Genomic DNA, 25,462 nt, shown 5'->3' on the forward strand with positions numbered 1-25,462 from the left:
AGGAGTATAGGTCAGAAATCAACCTTTGTTTAAATTTAATCAATTCCTTTGTAACATTTTTTTTTCTTTGTTTTTTATTTATGTTTTTTGCTATTCTTTTTTAAGAGTGTTTTAACAAAAATATAGTTTGTAAGATGCCGTAATGGTGCCTTTCAGCCATACAGAATCAATGAAAAATGTTTACATTAATGATAATTATAAGATGAAAGTAGAAATAGTTAATTAGCACATACGCACCCATTTTCTTGCTGACGCTCGCGTTCAGTCCCAATTAAGCTTATCTCTCCATTCTTTTGCTGGCGCAAGCGTTGACTCATAGCTAAAGCTAATTGGTCGTGATATAATAATGTCCAAAATGAAGAATCAACCCAGCTCCAAAATACTACTTTCAAAAAAACCTCCAAAATACTTCTTTTAGTGCCACAAAAAGCTGAATTTTGGTTCCTAAAAAAATTGAAAAATTGATTAGACGATCGATACACCATTTTTCATCAATTAATTCTAAGTGTAATCACCCCAATATTGTGCACCATAGGAATTTTTTCAGAGCAGAAGCAAAAAAAAAAAAAAAAAAAAAAATTCACTGTAAATGTGCAGCATATATAAGACACGATAAAGAAAAAACAAAGGTTTATTTTTAAAAAAAAAAGTTAGTTGTACCAATTTCAAATGTTAAAAGCAAGAAAACAATGCCAGACATTAGATGGATACTTAATTTGTAATAGGAACCCAAAAATAATATTTTTCTTCCTTTTTTTTTTTTTTTTTAAAAAAAAAAAATCCATTTTCATACATTGCAATATATATAGCATGTGGGAAGTTAAGAAAGAAAAAAGTAAAAGTAAAAAATCCAACCTCGATCGAGTAGACTTTACTAGTTTATTAAAAGTAAATTAATATCAGTTAGTGTTCATATTAAAGAATAATTTAGAAGTAAACGGAATATTAATTTGTAGCATTGTCTGTATCCATTTGTTGTATCATAAGTTCCACGTCCAAATAGAATATTTTATAATTAAGATAGAAAAACTACAAAGCTCGCAAAAATAAAAGAAAAAAGAAAAACTGCAGAAACAATTAAATCCTTAACTATCTGATCAAGTATCAACACTTTGATTTTCTTTTATTTGAGCATTTCTTCTGGTCAATTCATATTCTCTTCTAGAAAATGAAGTAGATAATACAGGATAGAAAATAATCTCAATGTTTTAGCGCACACTTGGCCTAAGATAACAACAGTACTTCAGGAAACGGATGTTATATATATGCCAGCTCAACCTCTTCTCTTCCCTTTACGTGATCTTTTTCTTTCATTTATTGTTATGTAAAGAAAATGGGTGACATGCCCAATTAATAATGTCCAAGTTAACTCAAAACTAAAGTTCATCAAAGACACAATTAATGTCCAAACTATATATTTAGACTACAAAATTCCTAGAAAATGGAAAAAGAAAATATGAACCTTTTCAGTGCAGAAGTAAAAGCATTTCACTGTGAAAAACTGCCCAGCAAACACCAAATAGTTCTAAATATATTATGTATTTCTTTAGAGAGAGAGAGAGAGAGAGAGAGAGAGAGAAGGCGTATTTATATAAGAGTGAAATATTGAACCTTATAAAGTCGAGTGACCGAGCGAGTGCGACCGGGTTTCGAACAAGCAAAGAGTACCGGCGGACAGTAGATTTGTTGTAGGATTTTATAAGTGTGCAGACGCAGATGCAAGTAATGAACAATTTTTGCTCTTCTTATAGACAATAACTAGTTTAGTCAATCATTGACTACAGAGTCAATTCCGGCCCTCAAGTCTTTCTTTTTTGAGGACAAGAGTAAACCTGGTCCTTTAGCCCATCGAATAGGGAGCTGTCATTTTATCATCCCTCCATAAACAGCTGTCACTGACAGCCCTCTCAGATCATACAAGACCTTCTCCCTGGCCTACATCAGATTCACAAGAAGATCCGCAAGATACAGATCGAGTAAATAAAGATGTAATTATGGCCCGTTTAGTAATCCCTCTCTTTCTCCTCCCTTTCCCTTTGTGAGAATTTATTTGTTGCGTAAAAATAGAAAGTGATTAATGTGATATAAAGTAGAAAGAATTTATATGAAAAAGTGAAAAAAAAAATTGTATTATAGTAAATTTTTTTAGTTAAATAATAATAAAAAATTATTGATGTGATATAAAAAGTAAAAAAGAAAAAAATGTTTTGAATTTAATGTTTTTTGGGAAAGGTAAAAGTAAGGGAAGGGAAAGGAAAGGGAAGGAGAGGGAGTTAGTAAACCGGAGCGGAAGTCAATTGGATCCTTGGTTTTCTTGCACAGTATTTATTCCATTTGTGGTCCTCACTCAACGGAAGTCCACCCTATGATCTCTGCAAACTTTCCTTATTTATATATGTTTACCTACATGATTGTATCCTTAGAATAGAATATTTTCCTTCCTCGTATACTGTTATGTCAATGTATTGGACAAATCAAACTTGGTAGGCTAAAATTGGCGTCGTAAACATGTCCTTTTTTGTTGGGTAGTGTAAACATGCATGTATTGGACAAATCAAACTTGGTAGGCTTCCCACAAAAATAATATAATAGAAAATGCAATTTGCTAATTGATTAATACCTCAATATATATTGCGATTGCAAGTGGGAAGTCATGAAGTAATTAAAAAAGAAAAAAAAAAGAAATGAAAAGATAAAAAACTAAATCAGGCCCCAATTGTATAATAATGCTAGTCGTTGAGATTGGATATTTAATACATTTCAAAGTCACGTTGGTCAGCTAAAATTGGCATTTTGTAAACATGTCCTTTTTTGTTAGGTAGTGTAAACATGCATGTATTGGGCAAATCAAACTTGGTAGGCTTCCCACAAAAATAATATGATAGAAAATGCAACTTGCTAATTGACTAAGACCTCAATATATATTGCGATTGCAAGTGGGAGGTCATGAAGTAATTAAAAAAAAAAAAAAGCAAAAGAAATGAAAAGATAAAAAACTAAATCAGGCCCCAATTGTATAATAATGCTCGTCGACTGAAACCCCGATGTTGAGATTGCACACGTGACAAGCTAATTAACTACTCTCTTCATTTTTACTAGTAATATTTAGATTGCACTTCATTTTTTTACTAGTAGGTAGTCAGATTATGTTGGCGTTTCACCTTATTTCAGGAATAAATATTATTTTCTCTTCATTTTAAAGTATTAGAATATATTTCTTGCCATATTTTTCAATATAATAGATATATTTTTTTTTTCTTATTAGGTATTCTCTAGCTTATTTGACAAACCTCAGACTCTACAGGAGCACCAGCAATATATTCTTTAAATGTCATTCCATTCCCTAAATGTAGGAAAGACTCCTAAAAAACCTTCTTGAATCAGATTCCCTTATTATTCCCTAAATTAAGAAAATACAAGGGATACCAAAATTTGTACCCTAAATTTAGAGAAGCAAAAGTGCTTCATTTAATATTATTTATTATTATTTTTTTTTTAAAAAAAAAAATCTCTTTCCTCTCTCATTTATCTAGTGTTTATTTGAAACAATATTTAAATGATTTCTCTTTTCTCTCTCTTTCATCTAACATTTATTTTTTGTTATTATTTTTTTTAAAAAAAAAAATGGTGGCCGCACCCATTAAGACAGGGGTGCTAATCTTTTTAGAGTGATAAAGCAAATGCGACTAGTTAGTACTTTCTCTAATTTATTGCACCAATTGTCTCCAACATGAATGCTAAATGGGGTTCTTGGATAATGAACAACTGCACCCTAAATATCTAATTCAATTCATTTAAAATAAATCATATTGTCTATCTATTTTTATACTAGTTTACATATTTTCAACTTTTTATGTTATTTTTTCTTTCTACATTTCTTCACGAGAAAAATAATATAGTTTTCAATTGAATAACCATTTTACTCTGTCTGAAAGATTAAAAGAAAAGAAAAGAAGACTCACTTTTCGTAGCAGGGGTAAGCAAAGATGACGTTTAATCTCCTTTGTAAGATAATTGGGAAATTGAGGGATTGATTTCTCCATATCAAAATCTTTATTTTCTTCCAATCTGTGCTTTATGTAGGAGATGATTCGTCCTGTCATATCAGAAGGGAGCTGGTATCTAGCTATCCAAATTCTATAGGTCTCATTTTGCGTTTAATTGCCTTTGACTTATTGGCTTCCATTTTTAACATTTTTAAATTCTCAGCTTCCATTTTTAACTTCTCAGCTTCCGTCTCCGACTTCTCGGTTGCCATCTGTATGCATGTCTATTACACAAAAAGTTTGGTTTATCAAATTACAGAAAATGATCAACTTAATCATTTATATTACTGAGTTATACTATATTTTACGCCGTCGTCCCATCACTATCTCACTATACTGATGTGATACTGTAGATCCACCCTTAGATCAACCATTGTTATAAAAAATAATAAAAAAAAACCAATAATAAATGAGAAATGCTGGGGTGTACACTCATGTACACCCATTGTCCTACTCTCACTCGTGTTTTTAATTTTTAAACATATAAAATAAATTCTAACAAGTGAGAGTGAGACGAGAGGTGTAGAGGAGTGTATACCCCAAGATTTCTCATAGTAAATTGGCAATGCCACGTCAACATAGTGGAATAGTAGTGAAATGTGGGTGTAGTACGCCCCAACATTTCTCATAGTAAATTGGCAATGCCACGTCAAAATAGTGGAATAGTAGCGGAATGTGAGTGTAGTATGTAAGATTACTCATATACAGTTAGCCTTCTCATAACTAATATTGTGCTCTATAAAAAAAACTTTTAACCACCAAAATTACTAACTAAAATTACCTTTTGTCGAATTTCATAAATTTTGAATCTACAAGACTTCTACCCAAAAGCTAGTTCATGTAGAAAACTTTCAACTCTTATTAACCTTTCCAAAAATAGAAATGACACAAAATTACATAGTCTAAACTTTTATTAAAAAAAAAAAAAGAAAAAAAAAGAAAGATGTGGAGCACCAACTTGCATATGACCGATGAAGTACAAAAAGAGTAGCAAACCAAAGATCGAAATAAAAACCGAGAAGCAATTTTTCAAAAAATAGGTACTTGTTTGAAGGTTTTGACCAAAAGAACTACAAAAATTGGACAACTATATTAATGTATATATTAGGTAATAACCTAATTCAATTAATGTGTAGCATGACATGTTTATTGAAAACATGCAAACACTAATAAAAATTATTTGATCTGGAGTGACAAATTAAGAGTCCAAAATATATATATATATATATATATATACACACGAGCGCGTGTGCAAACTTCAAATTTCGAAGGCTCCACCAAAAACAGTGTATGATCTTTTGTGGTATACTGCTATACCATTTACGATCAACTTTTCTACCGATCGACTTATGTACATCCTCCGTAAAGAGCAATCGACTTGGGGTTTTTAACGCGCACGCGCGTGATAGTACAATAGTTGTGTAGTTGAATAATTGTCCACATTCTACCTCTATAATTATTTAGGGAAATGCTAAATCCACAACCCTTTTCTACAACTCCATCACAACTCCACTCACAATGGTGTGGGGCCCACACACATGGGCCCCACACCATTGTGAGTGGGGTTGTGATGGAGTCGTAAAGGGGTTGTACCCCAATCATCTCCCAATTATTTATGTAAACGACGTACAAACTTGTCTTTATTATATATATATATATATATGAAATTATGGTGTTATGTGAATAAAAACTAGTGGTAGAGAAGATGTATTATGTCACATCAATAATGACGAAACGTCAATATTGTCACGTTTCTGCTTAAATATCTGTGCCCATCCTGAAAATTTTGGCCCCAAATTTTTATCCCTCCATAAACAGCTGTCACTGACACAGCCCTCTCAAATCATACAAGATAAGATCGAGTAAATGAAGAAGTTGCACGGTACTTATTCCATCAGTGGTCCTCACTCAACGAAAGTCCAACCAATGATCTCTGCAAACTTTCCTTATGTATATTTGTTTGCCTACTTGATTGTATCCCTTATAATAGAATATTTTCCTTCCTTTATATATTTCATAATTTCATAATCAAATTAATGATCCCTTCACTACTACTAGAATGGGTTTCATTTTCATATCATATGCCAGTTTTCAGGCATGCCGGGCGCCACGTGGTATGGATGAGGCCTGACGACCAGCAGGCGAGGAATCACATGGGTTTGCATGGGGATGGGGGCTGTTGGCTTGTGGGCTTTGTTTGGAGGCCAGGCATATGGGGCGCATAGTTGCATACCATATAAAATTATGAAATAATACAGTCTGCAAGCATATAAGTTAGTACATGAAAATGATGCTACAAGAATTTCTCCTAGAGCTCTACAAAACCAGGAACCAAAAAAAAAAAAAAAAATCTATCTTGGAGTTTTTTTGAAGAAAATATCAACTTTCATTAATCAAGAGTGAAAGGTACAAATTCAACCACCATAAAGGTGTACATAAGAACCACCATAAAGATGTATACCCACCATAAAGATGTATACCCAAACTGAGCCAACAACTGACTCAGACTAATACAGACAGAATGCTACAAATAAAACTTAGCCAACCAAAATGATGCCTCTGCGGTGACATAAAAACTATTAGAGAGCAGAGAGTAGGTCACACATTTTGGGCTAAAAGCAAAGACTAAGTTAATAAACACAAAGCAAACTGCCATCGCAACCAAACCTTGAACAAGAAAACCCAAAAACAGAAACTGCCATCCAGGAGGATCGCCACCGGAGGTGGCGCGTGGGGCCAAAACAAACGGTTCGTGGTCATCACGCGCCACACAGACCAGAACCCAAACAAACGCGTGATAACCACGCACCGACCACCGGGACTAAACACGGCCGTGGAAAGCGGCAGCAGCACCAGAAAGCGACGGCGAACAAGTCTGGAGGGCGCGTGTCCAATAGAATACGACAGACAATCGCAGAACTGACCTCCAAGCGTGTGAAAACTCAGCCAAGATCTCCGCCGTCGGCACGCACGGGACGACCGCTCCTCTCCGGCACCTTCTCCAGTGGGTTCACCTGCCAAAACAAACTAAAAAACAAGAAGAAAAAAACGAAACCGTCATAGTCCAAAAGGACTATGAGGACGATAACCACCGACGGAACGAGTCCGTGGGGACTGGAGAAAGGAAAGGGGGTGGGAGAAAGGAATCGGGGCAACGGAGGGAGAAAGGGAGGAGGAGGGGAAAAGGAATCGGGGAAGGGGGAGGGGGGCTAGGGTTTCGGTGAGGGTTCCCTACCTCCACACCAGCCCATCGGCAGATTCTCTCAATCTATCTTGGAGTTATATGACAGCAATGGTTCATGGATGTTGTAAAAAAATCAAGACGTTGTCTGTCAATTATTGGGCGGATGATTCGGGTGAACTTTTAAACAAAAAAATCTCTCGTCGGAACAGAAGGCTTTTGAAGCAAGAAAAACGTTCAAATTTCATTATTTTGCCTCTTGGGTTGTGTTTTCTGAGCAGCTTTAAGCTTTTTGGTGAATAACTTTAACCCTATTTCCGGGAGAAAAAAGTCCAGGAAATCGGAGAGAAGATGGTGTTAATGCTAGCCAGAGGGGGGAGAGAAGCAGGGTGAAAGAGGTGGGTTAATTAATCATGAGGAAGGGGGACAGAAAGCTGGCCTTTCGTTCACTTTTACTTTTAATATTTTGACCAAGAATTGAAAAAAGGTTTAACACGGGCCCTACTGTTTGCACAATTGCCTCCGGCTGATTGAGCAGCCATGCATGTCAACCTGAAAAGGGATGCACACATGCCCAACCATCTGATCTGGGTGCGCTGATGACATTGGACAGAGTATAGAGCATTCTGATTTGATGTTTCCGGGCATCGAAGGGTAGAGGTCTTACGTTTGAGGAAGGGGATAAACCTTGCTTCCAGTTCCAACCATCTTAATTTGGGTGAGCACTGTGCAGTTACAATCCAGTCAATCCTGTTCCAGTTCAGTTAACCAAAAAGAAAAAAAAAGAATCATGGGTTGTTTTGCTACATGTCCATTCAATCCTCAAGAAAACAATGCTCCTCATTGAGGTATAATACTTAACTAGTCTATGAGCCGCACTATTTAAATTACGACTAACATGATTAACTTGTCATGTTTGAGGCAATTATGTAATCTTTGCTTCAAATAACATAGGCAGTACCTCACCCATACTATTTCTAATAACAACACTAATACCCAATTTCATTTTATGCCTATCCACAGCAGAATCCCAATTGACCTTGACAAAACCGTGTAGGGGCTTTCCAACGAATCTCCAAAGTTTTTATCACTTGCAAGTTGTTTTGTTTTGTTTTTTTTTTTTTTTTTTTTTTTTGGGGTTGTCTTTATTTTTTTTTGATAGATCAGATCTGATCTAGACAAGAAGAACTGGATACATTGTATGGTTTTGGTAAATGTCACATGGCAAATTAGAAGACGTGACAACATCTCCCTTACCCATTTTTATGGGTATATGTTGGGTAGAAAAAATGAAGGCTTGTCCCATAAAGCTGATTGGTTTAAATGTGCATATTTTTTTTACTAGAGGAAGTATTATCATATTTTGTTTTGTACTAATTCTTACATTATTTGGTCATCATTTAAATAAAAAGTTTTATTTTATTTAAATAATAATAAAAAATAATTGATGTGATATAAAAATTTTAAAAAAGTTAGGAGTAATTACTTTTTTTCTCCATGAACTACCAAAAAATGCTCAATACTCCCATGAACTACCAACTCGACCAAAATAGAGCATTCAACTATTAAAAATAATCATTTTCTTCCATTCTGTCAATCCAAAGAATTAAAAAAAATAGTCAATGGGTCATGTGTCGAATTTTTAGGCTAAGATTGGCATGGTAAACATGTCCGTATTTGTTGGGTAGTGTAAACATGCATGTATTGGACAAATCAAACTTGGTAGGCTAAAATTGGCATCGTAAACATGTCCTTTTTTGTTGGGTAGTGTAAACATGCATGTATTGGACAAATCAAATTTGGTAGGCTTCCCACAAAAATAATATGATAGAAAATGCAATTTGCTAATTGACTAATACCTCAATATATATTGCGATTGCAAGTGGGAGGTCATGAAGTAATTTAAACAAAACAAAGAAAAAAAAAGCAAATGAAATGAAAAGACAAAAAACTAAATCAGGCCCCAATTGTATAATAATGCTTGTCGACTGAAACCCCGATGTTGAGATTGCACACGTGACAAGCTAATTAACCACTCTCTTCATTTTTACTAGTAATATTTAGATTCTTCATTTTTTTACTAGTAGGTAGTCAGATCATGTTGGCGTCTCACCTTATTTCAGGAATAAATATTATTTTCTCTTCATTTTAAAGTATTAGAATATATTTCTTGCCATATTTTTCAATATAATAGATATGTATTTTTCTTATTAAGTATTCTCTAGCTTATTTAACAAACCTCAGACTTCACGGGAGCACTAACAATATATTCTTTAAATGTCATTCCCTTCCCTAGATGTAGGAAATACTCATAAAAAACTTCTTGAATCAGATTCCCTTATTATTCTCTAAACTAAGGAAATACAAAGGATAACAAAATTTGTACCCTAAATTTAGAGAAGCAAAAGTGGTTCATTTAACATTATTTATTTATTTATTTTTTTTAAAAAAAAATCTCTTTCCTCTCTCATTCATCTAGTATTTATTTGAAACAATATTTAAATGATTTCTCTTTTCTCTCTCTTTCATCTAACATTTATTTATTATTATTATTATTATTTTAAAAAAATGGTGGCCGCACCCATTAGGACAGGGGTGCTAATCTTTTTAGAGTGATAAAGCAAATGCAGCTAGCTAGTACTTTCTCTAATTTGTTACACCAATTGTCTTCAACATGAATGCTAAATGGGGTTCTTGGATAATGAACAACTGCAGCCTAAATATCTAATTCAATTCATTTAAAATAAAATCATATTGTCTATCCATTTTTATACTAGTTTACATATTTTCAACTTTTTATGTTATTTTTTCTTTCTACATTTTTTCACGAGAAAAATAATATAGTTTTCAATTGAATAACTATTTTACTCTGTTTGAAAGATTAAAAGAAAAGAAAAGAAGACTCACTTTTCGTAGCAGGGGTAAGCAAAGATGACGTTTAATCTCCTTTGTAAGATAATTGAGAAATTGAAGGATTGGTTTCTCCATATCAAAATTTTTATTTTCTTCCAATCTGTGCTTTATGTAGGAGATGATTCGTCTTGTCATATTAGAAGGGAGCTAGTATCTAGCTATCCAAAATTCTATAGGTCTCATTTTGCATTTAATCGCCTTTGACTTCTCGGCTTCCATTTTTAACATTTTTAAATTCTCAGCTTCCATTTTTAACTTCTTAGCTTCCGTCTCCGACTTCTCAGTTGCCATCTGTATGTATGTCTATTACACAAAAAGTCTAGTTTATCAAATTACAGAAAAATGATCAATTTAATCATTTATATTACTAAGTTATACTATATTTTATGCCGTCATCCCATCACTATCCCACTATGCTGATGAGATACTATCGATCCACCCTTAGATCAACCATTGTTAAAAAAAAAAACCCAATAGTAAATGAGAAATGTTGGGGTGTACACTCCTGTACACCCATTGTCCTACTCTCACTTGTGTTTTTAATTTTTAAACATATAAAATAAATTCTAACAAGTGAGAGTAGGAGGACGAGGTGTAGAGGAGTGTATACCCCAACATTTCTCATAGTAAATTGGCAATGCCACCTCAACATAGTGGAATAGTAGTGGAATGTGGATGTAGTACGCCCCAACATTTCTCATAGTAAATTGGCAATGCCACGTCAAAATAGTGGAATAGTAGCATAATGTGGGTGTAGTATGTAAGATTACTCATATACAGTTGGCCTTCTCATAACTAATATTGTGCTCTATAAAAAAACTTTTAACTATCAAAATTACTAACTAAAAATACATTTTGTCGAATTTCAGAAATTTTTGAATCTACAAGACTTTTACCCAAAAACTAGTTCATGTAGAAAACTTTCAACTCTTATTAACCTTTCCAAAAATAGAGATGACACAAAATTACATAGTCTAAACTTATATTAAAAATGAAAAAAAAAAAAAAATGTCGAGCACCAACCTGCACATGACCGATGAAGTACAAAAATAATAGCAAATCAAAGATCGAAATAAAAACCGCGAAGCAATTTTCCCAAAAATAGGTACTTGTTTGAAGGTTTTGACCAAGGGAACTGCAAAAATTGGACAACTATATTAATGTATATATTAGATAATAACCTAATTCAATTAATGTGTAACATGACATGCTTATTGATAACATGCAAACATTAATAAAAACTATTAGATTTGGAGTGACAAATTAAGAGTCCAATATATATATGTGCAAACCTCAAATTTCGGAGGCCCCACCAGAAACAGTGCATGATCTTTTGTGAAATATTTGTGGACGACACAGTACCAGATTGAAGGGCTTCAAGGAACATTCCAAAATCAACGAGCGTTGTATTTGGTGTTTGTATAGGGCAAGCATCATCTAGAAATGTGTAATTTCCTAAAATGCGACCATATTTAAAAGAACTTGGGGTACATCCAATATGATTTTCACAGGCTTTGTGCTAGCAAGCCGTCTCTCGTTCGATAGAGAAAAAGTACCAAAATGCACCAAGTACCTAAAAGTGTTCTTATGTGACATATATAAAGAATGAGCGCAATGCATGCTTGTGATTAATTATCAACTTATTTTCATTTGAAATGTAAAGTTTTAAGAAAAACTTCACTTATAACCCCTGATTTTTTTTTTATAATTTTGTTTTATGAAAAAAAAAACACACACACACACACACAGGGGTATTTTGAAAATTTTGATAGGATTTAACAAAAAATTATAACGGATGGTTGAAATTGAAAGATAATTGAAAGTTGAATACCCTAAATTGACATTTATTAAAGCTTGAGTACCTTTTTTTTTTTTTTTTGAACAAATAAAGCTTAATTGAGTACTTAATTGTAAAAGTGATGAAAAATCAGGGGTTATAAATGAAGTTTTTCCAAAGTTTTATAAAACTCTGAGAAAAAACCTGACTTATTAAAGCAAAACTAAAATAAGCATTAAAAAAATTAAGATGGGTTAATCAAACTTACATGGCTGGCAAGGATATATACAAAAAAATTGAATGCAGCTTTAATCTATACTCTTCTAACGAGTTTTCCGGAAATTTCGATATGTTTCTTCCATGGTAGGTAGATTCAAAGAACTCTTGGCACATATTGCAGAAGAACACAGGCGTTTAGGAACTTCCTTGCTTCAAAAAATTTCGAGCTTGTCATTTTTGAAACAATAATTGGAACTAAAACCTGGACAAATTACGACAAGCATGTGTAAGATCTACTTAATTAATATAGGGAAAGAAATTACTGAAAAAACCCACTAATCTCATTGCCAGAAAGGCTAAATCATAGACTCTTTTACGACTACCATACGACTCTGACGTGAAAATAAAATTCAGACCTTAAATCAGTAATTGGTTTTTTTTTTTTTTTACTAGTGTACATTAATCTAAGGGCTATTTTTTTACTGTTACGACATTTAATTGTATGACAAATTTTATAACAGTCTACTAAATAACATTACTTATTGCTGAAAAAAGGACACTTTATGGTAAAAAAAAAAAACCAAAGCTGGCCTCCCGTCAAACCTTCCAACTCAATCATCTTTTCTTCTAGCCCCTTAAATGCATACAAATAAGCAAGAGACCTAAAGGTAGCTCGACTCACCGATTTAGGTTGGCATATTAAAATGTAACTATATATATTAATAGACAGTCTAAACTAATTAACTCATGAAAAAATTAACGAGTTTAATGTTGGTCACCTTAAAAAGAAAAGGCTACATATATACAAAGTCTCCCTTACCTGTGGGATGGGAAGAATAGCAAGGATGTCAATTATGAAGTATGAGCTCAAGTACCTCTTTGCTATTTGCCGAGCATCTGTACCTAACAAAGTTCGTTCGCATCTACGACTAGCGTCCTCGTCTTTATAAGGACAAAGAAATCCCAAAATGATATTCACAAGATAAATCAAATCGAAGACCGATCGGACACAAATAGCAGTGACCTTTAATCTTCTATCTAACGCAAGACACTTGTGATCTTGGTTGATCACAGGAAGGTAAAAGAACAAAGGGTCCACACATAGTACTGCAATCACACACGACACTACAAACATCGCATGCCAGTACTTAAAAATGATACCACCCAACGTTGGATCGACTAGCTCCATCATTCTGGGGACTTGATTACTGCTCAATATCGAAATTCCTGATCGAGCAGAATATAATTAACGAGCAAAGAATCATGTTAATATTTGTATATCGTCATTTTCTTTCTTCAACTCATGCAATTAATAGTGGGACCATATAGAATGTGTGAAAGCCTATATAATCTAAGGTGCTAATTACAATTAATATATAACAAACATATTGATTATATATACTTTGTAATTAAGATGCTATAATGGTGCCTTTCAGCAGTACAGAATCAGTGAAATTTATGTAGATGTGAGTAATTAGCACATCTATAAGAAGAAGAAGATGCTAACCTCTCCCCATTCTCTTGCTAGCGCCCGCGTTGACGCATAACTGACCTGGTCAGTGATATACTGCCCAAAATGAAGAATCAACCTCCAAATTAGTAATGGACACCACAAACTTCTTTTGGTGCCACAAAAGGCTGAGATTTGGTTTTAAAAAAAAGAAAAAAAAGAAAAGAAAAAGGAAATTGATTAGACACACCATTTTTCATCTATTCTAAGTGCAACCTCCCCATGTTGTACATCACAGGAATTTTTACTAGTTGATTGAAAGTAAATATCAGTTCGTGTTCATATTAAAAAATAATTTAATAGTAAACGGAATCGTTGTAGCATTGTCTATATCCATTTGTTGTATCATAAGTACGTTTCATGTCCAACTAGAATATTGTATAAGATTGAAAGACTACAGAGCTCGCAAAAATAAAATTAAAAAAAAGAAAAAAAGAAAAACTGCGGAAACAATAAATCCTTAATTACCTGATCAACACTTTGATTTTCTTTTATTTTGGCATTTCTTCCTGCTCATATTCTCTTCTAGAAAATGAATTAGATAATTCTTTTATCTCCAAAGAAAATGGAAAAAAAAAAAAAAATTCAGTGCAGAAGCAAAAACATTTCACTGTGAAACTGCACAGCATATATATATAAGAGGTTATCAGAATTACATATACAAAATATAATAAGAGCAAACAATAAATAGTAGTTCTACATATTTATTTAATTTTCTGAGCTAAAGAGAATGGGTATTTATATATATAAGAGTAATTGAACCTTATATATAAAGTCGAGCGACCGAGCGAGCGAGAGGAAAGAGTGGCGGAAAGTGGATTAATTTGCTGTAGGATTTTAGGACGTCCTTTGCAGATGCAAGTGATCGATGAACAATTTTTGCTCTCCTTACAGGGGGTTAATATATAGTTTAGTCAACCACCATTAACGATACATAGCCCATCCCCCAAGTCTTTCTTTAATTTATTTTCTTTTCTTATGTACCTAATTAAGAAAGTTTAATTTATTACAAAGTCAACTCGGCCAGCTAAAATAGGCGGTGTAAATAGCTAGCTAGGACAAATGTTTAAATCCAATATGTTATTAATTAATGGAGGGGTTGGATTAGGAGACACTATGGATAGGATATGGCTTAGGTGCTGTAAATTTTTTTACAGCATCTATGTTGTAGTAAATCCAAGGGTTTGGATTTGATTTCAAACCCTTGAAATCAGGGTCTGATTTTAAACTCGGTCCTTTAGCCCCTCAAATAGGGAGCTGTCATTTTATCCCTCCAGTCCTCTCAGATCATACAAGATCTTCTCTCTGTCCTACGCCTACAGCAGATACACAAGAAGATCCGCAAGATACAAATAGAGTAAATGAAGATGTTGTCAATTGGATCCTTGGTTTCCTTGCACAGTACTTATTCCATCCGTGGTCCTCAGTCAACGGAAGTCCACCCTATGATCTCTGCAAACTTTCCTTATGTATATATGTTTACCTATTAGAATAGAATATTTTCCTTCCTTGTATACTGTTATTTCAATGTATTGGACAAATCAAACTTGGTAGGCTAAAATTGGCATCGTAAACATGTCCTTTTTTGTTAGGTAGTGTAAACATGCATGTATTGGGCAAATCAAACTTGGTAGGCTTCCCACAAAAATAATATGATAGAAAATGCAATTTGCTAATTGATTAATACCTCAATATATATTGCGATTGCAAGTGGGAAGTCATGAAGTAATTAAAAAAGAAATGAAAAGATAAAAAACTAAATCAGCCCCAATTGTATAATAATGCTAGTCGTTGAGATTGGATATTTAATACATTTCAAAGTCACGTTGGTCAGCTAAAATTGGCATTTTGTAAACATTTCCTTTTTTGTTAAATCAAACTTGGTAGGCTTCCCACAAAAATAATATGATAGAAAATGCAACTTGCTAATTGACTAAGACCTCAATATATATTGCGATTGCAAGTGGGAGGTCATGAAGTAATTTAAAAAAAAAAAAAAAAAAAGGCAAATGAAATGAAAAGATAAAAAACTAAATCAGGCCCCAATTGTATAATAATGCTTGTCGACTGAAACCCCGATGTTGAGATTGCACACGTGACAATTTAATTAACCACTCTCTTCATTTTTACTAGTAATATTTAGATTGCACTTCATTTTTTTACTAGTAGGTTGACGATCACCTTATTTCAGGAATAAATATTATTTTCTCTTCATTTTAAAGTATTAGAATATATTTTGTTGCCATATTTTTCAATATAATAGATATGTATTTTTCTTATTAAGTATTCTCTAGCTTATTTAACAAACCTCAGACTCCACGGGAGCACCAACAATATATTCTTTAAATGTCATTCCCTTCCCTAGATGTAGGAAATACTCCTAAAAAACTTCTTGAATCAGATTCCCTTATTATTCTCTAAACTAAGGAAATACAAAGGATACCAAAATTTGTACCCTAAATTTAGAGAAGCAAAAGTGGTTCATTTAACATTATTTAAAAAAAAAAAAAAAAAAAATCTCTTTCCTCTCTCATTCATCTAGTATTTATTTGAAACAATATTTAAATGATTTTTCTTTTTTCTCTCTTTCCTCTAACATTTATTTATTATTATTATTATTATTTTTAAAAAAAATGGTGGCTGTACCCATTAAGACAGGGGTACTAATCTTTTTAGAGTGATAAAGCAAATGCGGCTAGCTAGTACTTTATCTAATTTGTTACACCAATTATCTTCAACATGAATGCTAAATGTGGTTCTTGGTTAATGAACAACTGCACCCTAAATATCTAATTCAATTCATTTAAAATAAAATCATATTGTCTATCCATTTTTATACTAGTTTTCATATTTTCAACTTTTTATGTTATTTTTTCTTTCTACATTTCTTCACGAGAAAAATAATATAGTTTTCAATTGAATAACCATTTTACTCTGTCTGAAAGATTAAAAGAAAAGAAAAGAAGACTCACTTTTCGTAGCAGGGGTAAGCAAAGATAACGTTTAATCTCCTTTGTAAGATAATTGGGAAATTGAGGGATTGGTTTCTCCATATCAAAATCTTTATTTTCTTCCAATCTGTGCTTTATGTAGGAGATGATTCGTTTTGTCATATCAGAAAGGAGCTGGTATCTAGCTATCCAAAATTCTATAGGTCTCATTTTGTGTTTAATTGCCTTTGACTTCTTGGCTTCCATTTTTAACATTTTTAAATTCTCAGCTTCCATTTTTAACTTCTCAGCTTCCGTCTCCGACTTCTCGGTTGCCATCTGTATGTATGTCTGTTACACAAAAAGTCTGGTTTATCAAATTACAGAAATCGATTTAATCATTTATATTACTGAGTTATACTATATTTTACGCCGTCATCCCATCACTATCTCACTATGCTGATGTGATACTATCGATCCACCCTTAGATCAACCATTGTTAAAATAAAAAAAAAAAAAAAAAAAACCAATAGTAAATGAGAAATGCTGGGGTGTACACTCCTGTACACCCATTGTCCTACTCTCACTTGTGTTTTTAATTTTTAAACAGATAAAATAAATTCTAACAAGTGAGAGTGGGAGGACGAGGTGTAGAGGAGTGTATACCCCAACATTTCTCATAGTAAATTGGCAATGCCACGTCAACATAGTGGAATAGTAGTGGAATGTGGATGTAGTACGCCCCAACATTTCTCATAGTAAATTGGCAATGCCACGTCAAAATAGTGGAATAGTAGCGGAATGTGGGTGTAGTATGTAAGATTACTCATATACAGTTGGCCTTCTCATAACTAATATTGTGCTCTATAAAAAAAACTTTAACTATCAAAATTACCAACTAAAAATACCTTTTGTCGAATTTCAGAAATTTTTGAATCTACAAGACTTTTACCCAAAAACTAGTCCATGTAGAAAACTTCCAACTCTTATTAACCTTTCCGAAAATAGAAATGACACAAAATTACATAATCTAAACTTATATTAAAAATGAAAAAAAAAAAAAAAGATATCGAGCACCAACCTGCACATGACCGATGAAGTACAAAAACAGTAGCAAACCAAAGATCGAAATAAAAACTGCGAAGCAATTTTTCCAAAAATAGGTACTTGTTTGAAGGTTTTGACCAAGAGAACTGCAAAAATTGGACAACTATATTAATGTATATATTAGATAATAACCTAATTCAATTAATGTGTAACATGACATGCTTATTGATAACATGCAAACACTAATAAAAACTATTCGATTTGGAGTGACAAATTAAGAGTCCAATCTATATATGTGCAAACCTCAAATTTTGGAGGCCCCACTAGAAGTAGTGCATAATCTTTTGTGGAATATTTATGGATGACACAGTACCAGATTGAAGGGCTTCAAGGAACATTCCAAAATCAACGAGTGTTGTATTTGGTGTTTGTATAGGGCAAGCATCATCTAGAAATGTGTAATTTCCTAAAATGCGACCACATTTAAAAGAACATGGGGACATCCAATATGATTTTCACAGGCTTTGTGCCAGCAAGCCGTCTCTCGTTCAATAGAGAAAAAGTACCAAAATGCACCAAGTACCTAAAAGTGTTCTCATGTGACATATATAAAGAATGAGCGCAATGCATGCTTGTGATTAATTATCAATTTATTTTCATTTGAAATGTAAAGTTTTAGGAAAAACATTACTTATAGCTCCTGATCTTTCATCACTTTTTTAATTAAGTACTCAAACTTTTAAAAATGTCAATTTATGGTATCAATTTTTCAATTTTTTTTTTAAATAAAAAAAAAAATTCAATCATTCGTTAAATTTTTTTGTTAAATCAAGTCAAAATTTTCAAAATACCCCCCCCCTTTTTTTTAGGAAAATAATGCAAGAATTTAAGTGTTGGTAAGAATTTAACGAAATTTGCAAAAATACCCATGCTTCAATCTTTGAATTTTTTTTATAATTTTGTTTTACTAAAAAAAAAAAAAAACACACAGGGGTATTTTGAAAATTTTGATATGATTTAACAAAAAATTATAACGGATGGTTGAAATTGAAAGATGAATACCCTAAATTGGCACTTATTAAAGCTTGAGTACCTTTTTTTTTTTTTTTAACAAATAAAGCTTAATTGAGTACGTAATTGTAAAAGTGATGAAAAATCAGAGGTTATAAATGAAGTTTTTCCAAAGTTTTATAAAACTCTGAGAAAAAACCTGACTTATTAAAGTAAAACTAAAATAAGCATTAAAAAAATTAAGATGGGTTAATCAAACTTACATGGCTAGCAAGGATATATACAAAAAAATTGAATGCAGCTTTAATCCATACTCTTTCTAATGAGTTTTCCGAAAATTTCGATATGTTTCTTCCATGGTAGGTAGATTCGAAGAACTCTTGGCACATATTGCAGAAGAACACAGGCGTTTAGGAACTTCCTTGCTTCAAAAAATTTCGAGCTTGTCATTTTTGAAACAATAATTGGAACTAAAACCCCTGGACAAATTACGACAAGCATGTGTAAGATCTACTTAATTAATATAGGGAAAGAAATTGCTGAAAAAACCCACTAACCTCATTGCCAGAAAGGCTAAATCATAGACTCTTTTACGACTACCATACGACTCTGACGTGAAAATAAAATTCAGACTTTAGATCAGTAATTGGTTTTTTTTTTTTTTTTTTTTTTTTTAAAAGTGTACATTAATCTAAGGGCTATTTTTTTACTGTTACGACATTCAATTGTATGACAAATTTTATAACAGTCTACTAAATAACATTACTTATTGCTGAAAAAAGGACACTTTATGGTAAAAAAAAAAAACCAAAGTCGGCCTCCCTCAAACCTTCCAACTCAATCATCTTTTCTTCTAGCCCCTTAAATGCATACAAATAAGCAAGAGACCTAAAGGTAGCTCGACTCACCGATTTAGGTTGGCATATTAAAATGTAACTATATATATTAATAGACAGTCTAAACTAATTAACTCATGAAAAAATTAACGAGTTTAATGTTGGTCACCTTAAAAAGAAAAGGCTACATATATACAAAGTCTCCCTTACCTGTGGGATGGGAAGAATAGCAAGGATGTCAATTATGAAGTACGAGCTCAAGTACCTCTTTGCTATTTGCCGAGCATCTGTAACTAAGAGCACTCACACCGGCTTGTCTATTTCTCAATCTAAAATAGCTAACCAAAACTCACTTTATCTAGTTTAGCTAATGAGTTTTAAAAACACCATACATCCGATTATCTATTCTTATCCCTATATTCTTTCTGTATTATTTTTTATTGCTTTTTTATTGACAAGTTTGCGCCATTCAATTTCACCAACAGTTCCAGAAAAACACTGAAATTTTCAGAAAACTCCTCATTCGGCCAATCCAAAAAACTCACCCACCGAAAATTTCCAACAATCAGCCCTGCGCTGAAGATCTCGCTCCCGAGCAAAAGCAAAACAAGTTGATCCAATTCGGGAACCCAACCTCAACCTTCCCTGTCCGTTCCGGAAAACCCAAGTGTAGAAGTGAAAAGGCACTACAGAGGCGTGCGACAACGGCCGTGGGGCAAGTACGCGGCGGAGATCCGAGATTCCAATCGTCGCGACTCACGAGTGTGGCCGGGGACCTTCGACACGGCTATAGAAGCCGCCAAGGCCTATGACCGAGCCGCGTTCAAGCTCTGCGGCGTGAGATCAACACAAAGAGGGGGAGGGGGAGGGGGGGGGGGGGACAATCGTGGCTCAGATGGGTCCGCCGAAGACGACGGCGAAGGCTGGGCGCACAATCTCACATGAGGCATTTGACGATTTGGTGAAGGAAAACATGGAAGATCTCGGGATGGACCCCGCCGAGGGTCTCCAGGACGCCATCCAAACCCTAACTCTCTAGGGCGTCGATCTCTCCGCTCCAATCTCTCAAAATCCCCATTTTCACGCTACCCTCCATTTGGCCGATCCGGCAGAAAAAGCTTCAACAAAGATGATGGAAAGGTAGAGGCCGGCGTCAGTAGGGAAAGGAAAAGGGAAAAAAAGAAGAAGGAGAAGAGTATGAGAGAGAAGCGGAGAAACAAGAGAAAGAGGCAGAAAGGTGAAACAAAAGTGAAAGAAATAATAAAATAAGCAATAGATGTGTGTACAGTGCAACGCCTCATCTGGCGTTGCACTGTACATGAATCTATGCCAACGCTACTTTGCATTTCGTTTACATAAACCGATGGAAGAGGATTTTACGAATTCTGCTATCTATTTTAACTAAAAACGGGTTTTACATAACCTGGTGGGACTGCTCTAACAAAGTTCGTTCGCATCTACGACTAGCGTCCTCATCTTTATAAGGACAAAGAAATCCCAAAATGATATTCATAAGATAAATCAAATCGAAGACCGATCGGACACAAATAGCAGTGACCTTTGATCTTCTATCTAACGCAAGACACTTGTGATCTTGGTTGATTACAGGAAGGTAAAAGAAGAAAGGGTTCACACATAGTACTATGTCAGTACTTAAAAATGATACCCCCCAACGTTGGATCGACTCCATCATTCTGGGGACTTGATTGCTGCTCAATATCCGAATTCCTGATGGAGCAGAATATAATTAACGAGCAAAGAATCAAGTTAATATTTGTCTATCGTCATTTTCTTTCTTCAACTCATGCAATTAATAGTGGGACCATATAGAATGTGTGAAAGCCTATATAATCTAACCTGCTAATTACAATTAATCTATAACAAACATATTGATTATATATACTTTGTAATTAAGATGCTATAATGGTGCCTCTCAGCAGTACAGAATCAGTGAAATTTATGCAGATGTGAGTAATTAGCACATCTATAAGAAGAAGAAGATGCTAACCTCTCCCCATTCTCTTGCTAGTGCCCGCGTTGACGCATAACTGACCTGGTCAGTGATATACTGCCCAAAATGAAGAATCAACCTCCAAATTAGTAATGGACACCACAAACTTCTTTTGGTGCCACAAAAGGCTGAGATTTGGTTTAAAAAAAAAAAAAAAAAGGAAATTGATTAGACACACCATTTTTCATCTATTCTAAGTGCAACCTCCCCATGTTGTACATCATAGGAATTTTTACTAGTTGATTGAAAGTAAATATCAGTTCGTGTTCATATTAAAAAATAATTTAATAGTAAACGGAATCGTTGTAGCATTGTCTATATCGATTTGTTGTATCATAAGTACGTTTCATGTCCAACTAGAATATTGTATAAGATAGAAAAACTACAGAGCTCGCAAAAATAAAATAAAAGAAAGAAAAACTGCGGAAACAATAAATCCTTAATTATCTGATCAACACTTTGATTTTCTTTTATTTTGGCATTTCTTCCGGCTCATATTGTCTTCTAGAAAATGAATTAGATAATTATTTTATCTCCAACTTGAGGAATCTACCTCCAAACTATATATTTAGGCCACAAAATTCCTAGAAAATGGAAAAAAAAAAAAAAAAAAATCAGTGCAGAAGCAAAAACATTTCACTGTGAAACTGCACAGCATATATATATAAGAGGTTATCAGAATTACATATACAAAATATAATAAGAGCAAACAATAAATAGTAGTTCTACATATTTATTTATTTTTCTGAGCTAAAGAGAATGGGTATTTTATATATATAAGAGTGAATTGAACCTTATATATCAAATCGAGCGACAGAGCGAGCGAGAGGAAAGAGTGGCGGAAAGTGGATTAATTTGCTGTAGGATTTTAGGAGGTCCTTTGCTGATGCAGATGCAGATGCAAGTGATCGATGAACAATTTTTGCTCTTCTTACAGGGAGTTAATAGTTTAGTCAACCACCATTAACGATACATTCACTACAAAAATGCATGCAAATAGCCACGTGCAGTTTGACACGTGTACAGTGTCGTACACGTGTCAAACAGTTAGACACGTGCATTTTGACACGCGTGATACGCGTGTCAAATGTGCATGTCACGAACTGCACAATTTGACACGTGTATTAGAATACACGTGTCAAACCAATTTTTTTAAAAAACAATTCCAAATTGTTAGCCACGTGTATACATACACGTGGCTAAATGTATATATATATATATATATATATATATATATATATATATATATATATATATATATATATATATATTAAATCAAAAATATTGAATATTGCTATACGAATTCGAAACACATGCAGAACCAGTTTCGAAACACATGCAGAACCAGTCGTCGTCCACTTAGAACTGGCCAACGATTCATGAAGAGTGGGACCGTCGCCAGAAATTGTACAGCCTTCTCATGCCGGTGATGAACCTGTAAGTACATCTTGACGACTTGCTTTTTTTTCTTTTTCTTTTCTTATGAATAAAATCTTTCATAGAACCGCAAACACGTACTTACAACACTCCAGCGAAAAACTGGAACCCAATCCGAACAACCCCGATTACAACAACACCTCAACCCACAAAGAACAAGCTAACAACAAGCCATGCTACTACAGATCAAGCTGCAGGCATGACACACCCAAGCCTTACAGGCTAACAGCACCAGAACTCAGAAAACAAAAAACCACCCTACAGCAACTAACAGAAGAAGCTAGCGTGCAACACCAAAGAACAAACAAACAAATCAAGTCAAAAAACAATTAGCTATGTACATTCCACTGGAAAGCAAGTTCCAAGTTCTTTCTAGAGCACTTAGAACTGCCCTTTGCCATAAATCTAGCTCCCACGAACTTCCCATTTAATCTGCGCTACAATGGACTCCTCAGTCCGAAGAGTATATATTGTGATGCATCAAGTCATTCTGCTGCCACCAAAGCTGGTAAACAGTAGCACCCTAAGTGTTGACGGAGAGCGAGAGAGTGAGAGAGAACGAGAGACAGAGAGCGAGAGAGTGAGAGAGAGCGAGAGACAGAGACAGAGAGCGAGAGAGTGAGAGAGAGCGAGAGACAGAGAGGCGAGAGACAGAGGTGAGAGCGCGCAGAGAGAGAGAGAGAGCGAACGAGTGTATAAAAAAAAAAAAAATTATTTTTGAAACTTAAATTAAGAATGCTCATCAGGTGGGCGCGGGATAACTCCCGCGCGCCTACCTACACCATTCCGGGATGTGTATTTAAATACACGTCCCCAATTGTTAAAATTTTATTTAATTAAAAAAATTATATTTAAAAAAAATAATATTTTGACACGTGTATTTAATACACGTGTCCAATTGGACACGCGTATTAAATACACGCGTCCAATTGGACACGCGTATTAAATACGCGTGTCCAATTGTTGAAATTCTATTTAATAAAAAAAAAATTATATTTGAAAAAAAATAACAGTTTGACACGTGTATTAAATACACGCGTCCAATTGGACGCGTGTATTTAATACACGTGTCCAATTAGACACGCGTATTAAATACACGTGTCAAATTGGACGCGTGTATTTAATACACGTGTCCAATTGGACACGCGTATTAAATACACGTGTCAAATTGGACGCATGTATTTAATACGCGTGTCCAATTGGACACGTGTATTACATACACGCGTCCAATTGTGGCGGCTGTATAATTTGACACGTGTCTCATAAGACACGTGTCAAATTGGACGCGTGTCTACAGTAACCGGTACTGTAGACACGCGTCCAATTGTCAGTATTTTTGTAGTGATTGTCCATCCCTCAAGTCTTTCTTTAATATATTTTCTTTTCTTATGTACCTAATTAAGAAAGTTTAATTTATTACAAAGTCAACTCGGCCAGCTAAAATAGGCAGTGTAAATAGCTAGCTAGGACAAATTTTTAAATCCAATATGCTATTAATTAATGGAGGGGGTTAGATTGGGAGACACTATGGATATATGAGGTGATGCGAGCATGTGGATCTCCATGGTGGCCCATGTCTGGTGGCTCAAAAGGAAAACTGAGGCCCAAGGCAAAAGACTTAAAATGAGGCTTTTTAATTTTAAATATTATTATAATAAATTTTATATTGAATATTAAAAAATATTTTTCTAGCCTTTTGAGATGTAAAATTACTAATAAAAAATTTATGTTAATATATTTTTATCAACAGATCGATAATATAGCTAATCCATTTTTATCATTCTTCTAAGAGTCAATTGTAACTAAGATTTAATTAATTATGTACTAAAATCAACAGCATGGTAATGATAAACAATCAAACCTTGAAACAATAACCAATTAAAATTAATGGCGTCTAATAGTAAGCATGAAATATGAAATATCAAAGAAATGAAAAAAAAATGATAGAACCAATAAAAATGTAGGTCTTGCTTTAATTTGGAATCTTACTCCAAGAATGGTGATCACTGTACTTCGACTCGAAAGTGATGCTCCATTGAAGTGAGAGTCATCTGAGCTGGCCTGGGGGTGCGTGGATTTATTATGGGGCAACTCATGATGCTCATATTAGTTGTTTAGTGTATAAGCCGTTCTTTAGTGGCCACACCAAAAGATACGTACAATAGAGGTTGGTTGAAGATGATGTCACGAAGCCTTCAAAACCAACCTTGAAATGAATGAATTAAAAAGAAAGAAGAAGGCCTCTTCCAGGCGCGCAAAATATTGAGAATACTCATTGAATGAGCAATTCAATAGAGAGAGCACGCCATCATAGGGCCGATTATCCAACCCCATATCGAGATGTCTAGAGAAGAAGTAGGAGTCTTTCTTTCTTTTGTTTTTTTCTTTCTTTTTTCCCTAAACTCACATAGCATTCATTTTATTTTTCCTTTCGCATTTCACTTTTTAATTTTTATTTTTTTGGACAAATTTAATATAAAAAGCTATTTTTTAGGAGACTTTTATAAATTGTGGGGCTTAGGCGGATTCCTAGTCGGCCTTATC

At 33.9% G+C, this 25,462-nt stretch overlaps 1 protein-coding gene, 1 long non-coding RNA gene and 1 pseudogene across 3 annotated transcripts in view; all 3 read right to left on the minus strand.

Annotated features, from left to right (window-relative positions):
- The window catches only part of LOC133857584 (cyclic nucleotide-gated ion channel 1-like), a 52,093-nt gene that overhangs the window by 5,936 nt on the left and 20,695 nt on the right, over positions 1 to 25,462 (minus strand). The window contains exon 2 of the mRNA XM_062292853.1: positions 238 to 444. Within this exon, the coding sequence (XP_062148837.1) occupies positions 238 to 317 (80 nt within the window). The 5' untranslated portion in view covers positions 318 to 444. The remainder of the gene's footprint in view (positions 1 to 237; positions 445 to 25,462) is intronic.
- LOC133857604 (cyclic nucleotide-gated ion channel 1-like) lies at positions 10,101 to 15,504 on the minus strand (annotated as a pseudogene).
- On the minus strand, positions 20,849 to 22,451 carry LOC133857612 (uncharacterized). Of its 2 annotated transcripts, none has more exons than XR_009898357.1 (3): positions 22,275 to 22,451; positions 21,479 to 21,538; positions 20,849 to 21,198 (listed from the first exon to the last, which is right to left on the minus strand). It is a non-coding gene; the product is annotated as an uncharacterized LOC133857612 (long non-coding RNA). The 2 variants fall into 2 exon arrangements; XR_009898359.1 differs by having other exon boundaries at positions 21,479 to 21,609.

This window comes from Alnus glutinosa, chromosome 1 (assembly GCF_958979055.1).
Source record: "Alnus glutinosa chromosome 1, dhAlnGlut1.1, whole genome shotgun sequence".
Taxonomy (NCBI): domain Eukaryota; kingdom Viridiplantae; phylum Streptophyta; class Magnoliopsida; order Fagales; family Betulaceae; genus Alnus; species Alnus glutinosa.